Genomic DNA, 12,906 nt, shown 5'->3' on the forward strand with positions numbered 1-12,906 from the left:
TAGGCAATTACAAATAAAATTTGGCTTCTATAAGTTTTGATTTGTTGAACTTAATAGAATTGTGCAAATCCTTTGAAGAAGGTAAATTGTAATGTATGCAGATCTGTCCAAGGCTCATCTTTTAAGATCACTGAAGTAGTCATATATTTTTGCAGGTTCATGTAGTTGCTTCCTAAACTTCCTAGCTGTTACCTTTGAGAAAATTTTCAAAATAGGAAGTCACAAGCATGTGGATATTGTTGGAAGCAGTTTACAAAGCTGTTGCTTGAGGCTGTGAAAAAAATTGACAGCTTTGAAAAGAGATGCTTTGTACACACCCCTATGTGCTGTGAAGCACTTTTTTCTAAGGATTTGTAAATGTCTGCTTAATTCCTCAAAAATTACTTTCTGATCAGTACTTTATCTATATAATGCTTCAAAAATAGTTTTAACTTTATTCAAGAAAACTGATTTTAAAATCTGCCTGTTTCATATTCCTATAGGCAAGAAATTTGAAATTTGCTCTCCTAAAAGAAATGAGAAAAGACTTCAAAAACAATACAGCACAGCTGAATTTAAGTACAAAATGCACAGCGTTGAAAAAGCAAATGAATTGTCTCCTTTTAGCAAACTTTATGAATTAATGAAACATGAAGATGGCACAGGCAATGTAAAGGAAAATACTGGTAATGAGACCCTGCTGGAAGATGTATTTTACTCAAGATCTATGAGTCGAGCAAAGTCAACTAAAGTTGAACAATCTGAAGATAGTAAAATTCAAGGAAACCATGATCTTGTAGCAAGTCCAATACCAACATTTGAAGAGAAGAACTCTGAAAAATCACCAAGCACTCAAAATTGTGATACACAACAGAAACGAGAATGTGAAGGTACAAATCAGTCAGATTTTAAGAACATAGAAGATAATGAAGTGGGAAAGCATGCACATTTTAAAGCCAATCAGCAGAGCGCACAGCATTTCCCTGAAAGGTCATTGGACTATGCAGAAAAGGCTAAGTGCCTTAACAAATTTAACGTAATAGATGTTCTCACATCTGTAGAAAATACTTTGCCCAAAACAAAGCCTAGCCGGGAGAGTACTCAAAATTATTCCAGTCCACATTCTAGAAAGTCTAGAAGATCTTCCAAGTCCAGAAGGACAGAGGTTAAAATTGATTCATTGAACGGAATGAAGAGTTCTGGAGAAATGAAAGAGTGCCCTGTACAAGTTAGTGAGCAGGAGCATGAATCTGATATTTTGATTGAAAGTATATATTCTAAAACAAATGAAAATAGAGAACTGGTCACAGAAATAGCGCTAAATCTGAAAGATTCAGAAGATGGAAATTCTAGTACTGTTTTCAGTTCACTTCATCTTAATACTAGTGAAAACTGCAATAACAACATTGAACTAAATAAAACTATTTCAAATGAATTTTCTTGTATAGAGGCAGTAGATAAAGAATCAATGATTCCTGCAAATCTTTCCCAAACTAGTGAAATAATGGCAAATGAGATTCCTGAAAAAACCTTGGAAACAAAATGTCCTGCAAATGAAAATAAAAAAATAGGAACAGAAAGCCATGAGCAGACTGTTAATATGAAAAACAGTATACCTACTTTTTCCAGTTATGAAAGCAGTGTTCAAATATCAGCCAAGGTTAATGCTGTTTCTGAAATGAATGTATTATGTCCACTTAATAAAATGTCAGGTAAATACAATTTCTTTTTATACCAAAAAAATTATAATTGCTATACAGGTGAAACTCAAAAAATTAGAATATCGTGCAAAAGTTCATTTATTTCAGCAATGCAACTTAAAAGGTGAAATTAATATATGAGAGAGACTCATTACATGCAAAGCAAGATAGTTCAAGCCTGATTTGTCATAATTGTGATGATTATGGCTTACAGCTCATGAAAACCCCAGATCCACAATCTCAGAAAATTAGAATATTTTGAAAAGGTGCAATATTCTAGGGTCAAGTGTCCCACTTTAATCAGCTAATTAAGCCATAACACCTGCAAAGGGTTCCTGAGCCTTTAAATGGTCTCTCAATCTGGTTCAGTAGGAATCACAATCATGGGAAAGACTGCTGACCTGACAGTTGTGCAAAAAACCATCATTGACACCCTCCATAAGGAGGGAAAGCCTCAAAAGAAGTTGGATGTTCCCAAAGTGCTGTATCAAAGCACATTAATAGAAAATTATGTGGAAGGGAAAAGTGGAAGAAAAAGAATCAGGGATGACCGCAGCCTGGAGAGAATTGTTAGGAAAAGGCCATTCAAAAGTGTTGGGGACTTTCACAAGGAATGGATTGAGGCTGAAGTCAGTGCATCAAGAGCCACCACACACAGACGGATGCTGGACATCAGCTTCAAATATCGTATTCCTCTTATCAAGCTGCTCCTGAACAACAAACAACGACAGAAGCGTCTTACCTGGGCTAAAGAAAAACAGACCTGGGCTATTGCTCAGTGGTCCAAAGTCCTCTTTTCTGATGAGAGCAACTTTTGCATATCATTTGGAAACCAAGGACCCAGAGTATGGAGCAAGAATGGAGAGGCACTGCAAGATGCTTGAAGTCCAGTGTGAGGCTTCCACAGTCTGTTGATTTGCGGAGCCATGTCATCATCTGGTGTTCATCCACTGTGCTTCATTAAGTCCAGGGTCAACACAGCCATCTACCAGGAGATTTTGGAGCACTTCATGCTTCCTTCTGCAGACTAGCTTTAAGGGGATGCTGATTTCATTTTCCAGCAGGACTTGGCACCTGCCCACACTGCCAAAAGCACCGAAATCTAGTTCAATGACCGTGGGATTACTGCTTGATTGGCCAGCAAACTCGCCTGACCTGAACCCCATAGCCAAGAGAAAGATGAGAGACATGAGACCGAACAATGCAGAAGAGCTGAAGGCTGCTATTGAAGCATCCTGGTCTTCTATAACACATCAGCAGTGCCACAGGCTGATAGCCACGCCACATTGAGGCAGTAATTGCTGCAAAAGGGGCCCAAACAAGTACTGACTACATATGTATGCTTATACTTTTCAGAGGTCCGATGATGTTCTGTGTACAATCCTTGTTTTATTGATTGCATGTAATATTCTAATTTTCTGAGATTGTGGATTTGGGGTTTTCATGAGCTGTCAGCCATAATCATCACAATTATGACAAATCACGGCTTGAACTATCTTGCTTTGCATGTAATGAGTCTATCTCATATATTAGTTTCACCTTTTAAGTTGCATTACAGAAATAAATGAACTTTTGCACAATATTTTAATTTTTCGAGTTTCACCTGTATGCTGTCTCCAGTAACTGGTGAAGATAGAAAAAATTACCAGCTTATTTTTCTGCCAGTTAATTGGCTTGTTTAACATTGTTACTAGAAACAGGATAAATTGTTTGAAATGTTAGTGCCTTAGTTAAGATTGAAAATATTACCAAAAGTATAAAAACTATGTCTAAGTTTAATCTTTTTAAAATTAAGCAATTGTATTCTGAGTGCAAACTTTTAAAATGTATCAACGTTGAAAGGCATTGTGTTCATTTTGTTATTTATTCTTCACTTATAGAGGCTAAGAAATCACCTCAAAAGCGTAGAGGTACAGAACTAGATTTTCTAGTCCAATCACTTGGAAAGAGGAGGAGAGTGTCTTTTGGTGGCCATCTGAGTCCTGAACTCTTTGATAAGCGCTTACCTCCAAATTCACCACTTAAAAAAGGGGCCATTCCAGCAAGATTAAGCATGCCATTTGGAAACTCACCAAGAGCAGTTCTGAAAAAAGCTGCAGAAGTAAGGCAGTCTGTAACACAGGTATTTGATTGATTGACGGAACAACTGATTGCTAGGAATATTTACATTTTAACCAAATAATTGGTCTTGTTCCCACAACAATATGTATACATATGTTTGTCTATACTTCACTATTCTTCATACTGAAAACTTTGTATTTTAAATAATGTAGCTGTACAAAGATGTTAAAACAATTGATCAGAAATTTTAATTCATGGAATTTAGAAATATTTTTTGGGGGGAGGAATATAAGCTATGCACTTGTTAGTATACCTAAATATTTCCTTAGAATTCTTTCTGTGAGAAGTTGGTGATATATTGCACTTGAATGCTTTTTTTCTATTTAAAAATTTGCCGATTTTATTTCAGCGTGGTGTAATGGCAAGATGGGTAGCAAATAAATGTAATAAATAAAATTGATAAATCTGTTGATAAAATATTTATCCCTATTTTATTGTTAGAAACTCCCAAAACAAAATTGAGTAAATATTTCACATTCTGTTTAAAAAAAATGATAACCATCCAGCAGAAATATAGCCATATTTGGTTATTGTGGATGACCTACAAACCTTTATATAAGATCTGCCTTCCATTGGCGAGACATCCGAGTCAGCTCGGGAGTTCATGGCTTCCATGACGGTTATGGACCTAACTCAATTAATTCAAGGCCCCACCCATAATAGGGGACACACGCTCAACCTGATTTTTGTCTCTGGGCAGTGGATGAATGATCTAGATTTAGGGGATATTTCTATTCAACCCTTGTCATGGTCTGATCATTTCCTCATCAGGCTTGACTTCCATACTGCTACCCCTCACCGCAGGGAAGCGGAACTAACTAGATGGTTCCACCCTAGGCGCCTGATGGACCCTGAAAGGTTCCTGATGGAACTTGGGACTTTTCCTGAATCCCTTGCTCACAACTCGCCCGAAGCCCTAGTGGAAGCCTGGGATAAGGCGGCCACTGGGGCCTTGGATCGCGTTGTGCCTTTGCGGCCTCTGACCCGGTGTCGAGCCGGGGTGGCTCCCTGGTTTACTGAAGAGCCCCAGCAGATGAAACACCGGAAAAGAAGCCTAGAGAATGGTTGGAGGGCCAGCCGGTCCGAATCTGATCGAACACTAGTAAGAATTCATATTAAATCCTATTTAGTGGCGATAGAACGGCAAAACGGCAACATTTTCCCGCTCTTATCGCGTCCGCAGATAACTGCCCAGCTGCCCTGTTTAGGGTGACCCGTTCCTTACTTAACCAAGGAACTGGGAAAGACCCCTTGCAGGGTAGGGCTGAAGAATTTGTTCAGTATCTGCAGGATAAAATCGCTCAGATCTGGACAGGCTTGGACTCTGAATGGATAGATTCGGGCGAGTTGACAGGGATGAATCTTGTGGAGACAATCTGGGATGAGTTTGACCCTGTGACCCCCAAGGGCATGGACAGGATTATGGGGAGACTCAGTGATGCCACTTGTGTGCTGGACCCGTGTCCCTCTTGGTTAGTTTCGGCTTCCCGGGAGGTGACACAAGGCTGGCTCCAGGCAATTACCAACGCTTCATTGAGAGAGGGGTTCTTTCCCACCGCCTTGAAGGAGGCGGTGGTGAGGCCCCTCCTTAAGAAGCCTTCCCTGGACCCAGCTTCTTTAGCCAACTATCGTCCGGTCTCCAACCTTCGCTTTGTAGCAAAGGTTGTTGAGAGTGTGGTAGCATGTCAGCTTCCTCAGTACCTGGATGAAGCTGTCTACCTGGATCCGTTTCAGTCGGGTTTCAGGCCCGGGTACAGCACAGAGACGGCGTTGGTCGATGATCTCTGGCGGGCCTGGACAGGGGCTGCTCCTCTGTCCTGGTCCTATTAGACCTCTCGGCGGCTTTCGATACCATCGACCATAGTATCCTACTGCGACGACTCGGGGGGTTGGGAGTGGGGGGCACTGTTTTACAGTGGTTCTCCTATCTGTTGGTTCGGTCGCAGTTTATGTTGACTGGAGGGCAGGGAACAACCCAAAGGCACATCACTTGTGGGGTGCCCCAGGAGTCGGTTCTCTCACCCCTCCTGTTCAACATATATATGAAACCGCTGGGCGAGATCATCCGTGGTTTTGGGGTACTGTATCATCAATATGCTGATGATACCCAACTTTTCATCTCTACCCCAAACCACCCAAACGATGCCCTCGACGTGATGTCCCAATGCCTGGAGGCTGTGCGGATTTGGATGGGGAGGAACAGGCTTAAGCTCAATCCCTCCTTGACTGGCTGTGGTTTCCGTCATCTCGATTTGTGCATCTTGTTCCATCTTTGATGATAGGGGGAGAAATTTTAGCCCCCTCAGAGAGGGCTCGCAGTCGGGAGTCCTCCTGGACACACGGCTTAGTTTAGAAGAACACCTGACGGCCATGACGAGGGGGGCCTTTTACCAGGTTTGCCTGGTACGTCAGTTGCACCCCTTCCTGGATCGGGATGCTCTATGCACAGTCACTCATGCCCTCGTCCTTTCTCGCCTGGACTACTGCAATGCTCTCTACATGGGGCTGCCCTTGAAGAGCACCTGGAGGCTTCAGCTGGTCCAGAATGCGGCCGTGCAGGTTATTGTGGGGGTACCTAGGTGCTCCCATGTTACACCCCTTTTAGGCAGCTTGCACTGGTTGCTGGTTGTTTTCCGGGTGCGATTCAAGGTACTAATTATGACCTTTAAAGCGCTCCATGGCTTAGGCCCAGGATACCTACTGCCACCAGTAGCCTCCCACCGTCCAGTGTGATCCCACAGGGGTTGGCTTTCTCAGGGTGCCGTCGGCCAGACAGTGTCGGCTAGCGACCCCCAGGGGGAGAGCCTTCTCTGTGGGAGCGCCTTCCCTCTGGAATGAGCTGCCCCGGAGCTTCACATAATCCCCGACCTCCGGTCCTTCCAATGCACCCTAAAAAGTTGGCTTTTCCAGCAAGCCATCCTGGCCTATTTTATCTAATTTTTAAAATGTTAAGTGTTATATTAATTCTGTTTGTTTCTTGGATTGTTTCTAATTTTCTTTTAAGTTTTGTAATATGTGTTTTTAATGCTCTACGCCTTTGGGAGAAGGGCAGCATATAAATACAAACAAACAAACAAACAAACAAGATGTTTAAAATCAGAATTTATACTATTGACTTTTATTTTTAAATTAGAACATTTTCAAAATAATAACATTCATTTTTAAAGCTTACCAAATATTTATTTGAGAAAGCAAATTTCTGAAATAGTTATTTCACAGAAAAGTGGAGAGCTTTGAAATCTTTGTAGATACCTGGAAAGTAATATAGAAAGTTCTGTCTCTGGGGATAATGTTCCAAGAAAGTCCACTCCAGAGCTAGACTATGAATCACTCTTTGCTCTGGATTATTTACTTCCAAAAATCTGCTAGAATATCTCCAAATGGCCAGATCTGTGTTTTGAGCAAGATGGGACAATGCCTAAAAATAGCTGACCTCCTTTTTTATCTACTGCTTTGCATCTTTTCATAGTTTCATAAAGTAGCTAGGTAATATATTTGAAAGGAAGTTAATTTTACTTTACATTAAACAAAATTGGCAAATGAAAAAGGGTTAGAGCTGAGTGTAGTGTGATTTTATTTCTTTTTTATACTATCACAGTCTTTTGGACTATTATTGGATAGAATGTTACAGTTAAAAAAAACAGAATGAAAACAAAATACAATTCAAATTGGAAAATCAAAATTGAAATGGGAAAGACGAATGACAAAGGTACCAATAGTATTACTGAAATGCTGTTAACATAATTCTCCACTTTCAGTAATTTCCTAAAATCTATTGAAAGGATGCACTTTCCATATTTGGTGCAGCTGCAAAAATACAGTCCCCCCCTAAATGATGTAATAAGGTTGTGTAAAATCTGCTTAGAGGAGACTCTTCCATAGCTACCCAAGCGCCAAGTTATGAAGAATATTGACACCAGCACTTTAAATTGTGGTTGGAGCTGAAATGGTAACCAGGCTCTTCAATGTATGTGTGATCTGCTCTCATTATTGGAACCTAAGACATGCTACCCCACTCTGGACTAATTGTAATATCCTCATAGTCTTCAAAGGCAACCCCTTACAAAATATTGTGGGTTTTTTGTGAATGTCTAATTGTTCCATTCATTTTTCTGAGAAGTTCTGAAGGAAATAGATATGATTGCTGTTTGTTCAAAATCTAAAGTTTGGTTTTTGTGTGTGTTACCTATTTGTTTTCCTGCAGGGTTCCTTTGAGAGGAAGCAATATGAAAATATTGTGTCAAGGCAAGCTGACTTACATAGTGTGCCCCAAAGGCAACAATGTATCTCTGATCCTCATGTTGCAAGTCTGTCTTCAGAGGGTGAAGAAACTTCTACACAAGAGATGCATATGAATAGCTTAGTCAGTGAAGTTAAAAAAGCAGTATCTAATGCCACTTCATCATTAAGAAAGAGCAAAACCTGTACGAGGAGAAGTTCTATACGTGGAAAAAGTGGAACTATGGGTACTATTCGTTCCAAAAGACGAAGTGGTGCTTCTGAAGCCAACTTGATGGGTGTGTTACAATTGTATATATTGCTAGATAATTTATAAAAGCAGAATTAAACCTTTTATGTTTCAAACACAGTATAACTTTATTATATATCAAATGTTTTATTTAAAATGATTAAGGTGAATAATCTTCAACAATTGTTGTTTTAGTTGTGAAGTCTTGGGCAGAAGTAGTGAAACAAGGTGTTCCAAAAGTGCAACTGAAGTCTGCTTCAAAACAGGTGTTTAAAACAAGATCAACGAATAAAGTGGCTTCAAAATCATCAAAGGTATAACCAAAACAGATAATCGTATAATTAATAACTTTTTTTCAAGTGCTTACCTTCAAGAATCTGGATTCTAAGTACTGGGGAGATCGTTTTGATACTTTGTTAATCCTAAATTCTGTCTCTAGTATTTCTAGGTACAATTGTCTTTTATTAATGGAAAAAAAGTTTTAGTATGGGGTAGTTTCAACCTATTTTAGAACAGTTTAAGATCTTTTACTTTTAGTTGAAGGCAGTATTCTCTCTTAGTGCATCATTTTGGAAAATGAAAATGACCTGAATTGCCATAATGAAGTATAAAGATAGAAATGTATGTTTTAGAAATTGCTATTTCTAAAATTAAAATGAATTGGGGAAAGTAATGAATGAATTATATGTAATAAACAATAGAAACAAAGCATATTTAGGAACTTTGAGATAAGTGGGATGTAGATATTATCTGTAGGTAAAAAGTAGCAAATTCAAATAGCCATGCTTGCCACTCAAAACACAGATTAAAGTAAGCTAAATAATTGTTGAAAATTGCTTTAAAAACAGCTAACAGAAATAGCTGAAGTAGATGTAAGTAAATGTAAATTTCACAAATGTAAAATTTCACTTTTCTTGCTGAAGGCAAAGACTGGTAGCTTTCACAGTAATAAGGGTTCAGGCAAAAAACCAAACCACCACCTGAAATTGATTAACCAGAATATATCTCGACATCAGACAGCCTTCTAAAGCAGTGGTAGTTACTGAAATAAGATATATTAAATGATTAAAATAGTTAACAAATATTGATATTGCAAAATTTCATCATATTATGAATGTATTAATGAAATGTATTTGAGACTTTTAAATGTGATCATTATCACAATTATATATAAGAACTTACATGCTTTTTTATCAGTCATGAAATAATAGAAATATTATTGCATGATTGTAATAAACTTCCAGTTACTTTTTCAGTTTATTATGAGAAAAATATGCTGTCTGAATAGCTACTGAGATAAAGGTTCAGTATATGTTGTTTCTTTTGAGCAGCAAAAAAAAAAAGTTTGAAAAGAAATGTAGATAACATGGTAAAAATATTTTCTCTGCAAAGAAAAATATTCTGACATTGTCCTGTACCAGGGCCCAAATATAACAGTGCCCAATGAGATTACCAGTACTTTAGTTTAGAATACTAGGGAGTGACACTGGCACCATAATTATAATGAAATGACTGGATTGAATAAGAGCACAAGTTTCCACACAATTATATCAACTGACCTATAGCCTATCAAATACATTTAGGCTATCTTATCTGTAGCTAATGAAAGATGGCATTGTTCTCCTTTTTCAAAGAGGGGCTACACTAAGAATTGTTTTATGTATGGAGAAGAAGAAAACTTGTCATTATGAGGGTGACAACTTTAAGCCAAAAATGTTGCTTAATTTTTCAGCAGAAAACCATCCTGAATGAATTAGTAATAATGAATGCCAACTGAAAATACAAATATAGACATACTTGTAATTTGAAAATTTAAATAAGTATTTTAAAATCTGTAGAGATTCTCAATCACCCAGGTCATGGTTGTGCCAAAAATGCTTTTCAAAAGATAACTGAACTTGGTTTTTTCATTGAAAATGTTTTGCTTCAATTCTGAAGAAACTTCTTGGATAAGAAGCAAAACATTTTCAAATGAAAAAAGACCAAGAAAGTCCAGTTGCCTTTTGAAAATCACCTTTGGGACAGCATTTTTAAAGATTATATCTAGTAAATTTTTGTCAATAATATTTATGGTTGATTTGAGTCTTGGAAGAAAATTATAAAATAATTTAATAAAAGTTAACGGCAACCAGACAGATCAACTTTATATTCCAAGATTCCTTTATTGTTCAAATATATAGAGTCCTTTCCCATACCAAAAACACTGGTTTCCTATTTGTATCCAATTTAAACTTTATCCTTTACATTTCTAAAGGTTTGCACTTTATCTTATTTTAACTTAATTCCTTTGTTGGTGAACACTTTATTGATTCTTCTATTTTTAACTTTAGTTTTTATATTTTTGCCACTCTGAATACCCCCTCCCCCCTTTTCCCGGAAAATTTGTATTCTTTGTTTTTTCCCTTCAGGGACTTTGTTTAAGGTTGGAAGCTCAAATTAAAATAGCCATAACTCTTATTCTGTTGATATCACACCCATTCCCATCTCTCTTTCTGTCCTTGTAGTAGGGCCAGATTCATCTTTCGGTTATTTAATTTCTCTTTTGAAAAATTCTCTTTTTCCTTATGTATTGCAGTGCATTGCATTGCACTGATTTGGCTGTTCCTACATAGGATAGGACAGGATGGAACAGAACAGAATAAAATGACAGAGTTGGAAGGGATCTTGGAGGTCTTCTAGTCTAACCCCCTGCTCAGGCAGGAGACCCTATACCATTTCAGACAAATGATGTACAGATGATCTAGTGATTTTCAAAAAGTGAATCTTTCAAACTCAAGGACTGGGGACCAGATCCAGCCTATGGGGTGCTTAGATCTGGTCGATGGGGCTGCTCTTGAAACAGCAAAAAACTGGCCTGCGGTGTCTGTGCCAGCAAAAAATGGAGCTTGGCAGGGCTGCCAATGCCCCCCTCCCCACTTCATTTTCACTGGCAGAGGATTGTAGGAAGCTCTCGCAGGAGCCCATTTTCACTGGCAAGAGTGCTCAGGCATCCCCAGCACAACTGATGTTAGGCTGGCCACACCCCCTTGGCCATATCCCCTGGCCCTCCCTAGGTCAAACACAATCTGATGCGGCCCTCAATAAAATCGAGTTTGACCCTATTCTAAACTATAAGTGACATAGTGAATTTTTTTAAAAAAGCTTTCTTTCTGGCAATTTTTATTTTTTAAAAAACGATTGAATTGGATAAAAAATGGATAAAAATTGGATTAATGTGGAAAGGACAAAAATAAGTTTCCAATGTTTACTGGATGGTTCTGCCTCCAGAATGTTGTTTGTACATTATTGAATTCTTTCCTATTGAAAGGATATATTGTCCCAAAATTGTTTGAAGCAAACTGGAAAGACTTTTCTCAAAAGATCATATAACATATTCCTCAGAATTGAAATAAAACTACTATTATCACTAGACGTTTAAATTTATATTTGTACCTATAGTGACATGTTTCATTAATTTTTTTTTTAATATATTTGTTTTTAGAATAACAATTCTTTAAAAACACCAAAAAGAAAAATTAGCGGTCACTTCTCAACAGGACATGCAAATTCTCCTGCTCCAATTGTGATTGGAAAAGCTCATACTGGAATTTTGAACATAACTGCCCAAGTTCCTGCGGTGATGAACAATTATCCTTTGAAAAAGCATTGTGACATCAATGAAAGTTTTACAGGTATATTTTTGGACTTCATTTAATACAAGTTTGTGTGCCAAATGACATTTTAAGGATTCAAAAAATTGTTCTCCTACACCCTAGCACAGTGATGGCAAACTTTTTCAGCACCGAGTGCTGAAAAGGGAGCGCACACACGCTCGTCTGGGCCAGAACACAAAAGAGGAGCTGCCCAAGGGGGATGTGCACACCGGAAAATGAACTTCCAGTTTCCAATGCGTGCACGCACACCAGCAAGCTAGTGATCCGCTTTCTGGCACGCATGTGCACGCGAGAATTGACTGACTACATGATAATGCCGGAAAACGGAAGACCAGCATTTTCAGTTTCTGGTACTGCCACACGCATAAAGACCAGCTGATCATCACATGCACATGCGCACCAGAAACCCGGAAGAGGAATGGGCAATGCCACGCTTGCCAGGTGACATGGCTCCATGTGTCACTTCGGGCACACATGTCATAGGGTCGCCATCATGGCCCTAGCATGTCATTTATTTATTGCAGTTTATTTTATGTTTCCATTATCTAACATAGGGATTCTGGATAGCTGATAGCAGTTAAAACAGAACAGCAAAATAAAATACACAACAAGCAGGTTCAGGTCCAATCTAATTTCTGAGGGAATGGTGTTCTAAAGGAATGGCATTATGACAGGAGAGGTTCATTTCTTGGGTCCCACACAGTGATGGATGTTCCTTGATTGATGGCACCTATAACATCTGCCAAATAGCCAGAAACAATAAAAGAGATGTCCCATTCCCTTCTAAGTTAGAGGTTGATAATTATATAACTTAGATAAAAAAGCAGAGTGGGGTAGAGTTTTTTTCTACTAAATTATGTGTGAAAGATAATATGTACAGATACTGTTTTATAAACTCCATGCTGATAATCCATTATCCTAATTGACAAAGGACATCAGCAATATCTGCTTGCTTTTGATCCCAGCAATTGACGATAGATGGATA

The 12,906-nt window shown here is 38.4% G+C and overlaps 1 protein-coding gene across 7 annotated transcripts in view; it reads left to right on the plus strand.

Moving 5' to 3' along the window:
• The window catches only part of MKI67 (marker of proliferation Ki-67), a 36,191-nt gene that overhangs the window by 8,874 nt on the left and 14,411 nt on the right, over positions 1 to 12,906 (plus strand). For 6 of the 7 annotated variants that reach the window (XM_081955211.1, XM_081955210.1, XM_081955215.1 and 3 more), the window contains exons 8-12: positions 483 to 1,691; positions 3,560 to 3,801; positions 8,005 to 8,317; positions 8,464 to 8,582; positions 11,750 to 11,939. In XM_081955211.1, coding sequence (XP_081811337.1) covers positions 483 to 1,691; positions 3,560 to 3,801; positions 8,005 to 8,317; positions 8,464 to 8,582; positions 11,750 to 11,939 — 2,073 coding nt within the window. The remainder of the gene's footprint in view (positions 1 to 482; positions 1,692 to 3,559; positions 3,802 to 8,004; positions 8,318 to 8,463; positions 8,583 to 11,749; positions 11,940 to 12,906) is intronic. The other variant, XM_081955216.1, reaches the window with a different exon arrangement.

Source organism: Natrix helvetica (genome assembly GCF_964273705.1).
Source record: "Natrix helvetica genome assembly, chromosome: 5".
Taxonomy (NCBI): Eukaryota; Metazoa; Chordata; class Lepidosauria; order Squamata; family Natricidae; genus Natrix; species Natrix helvetica.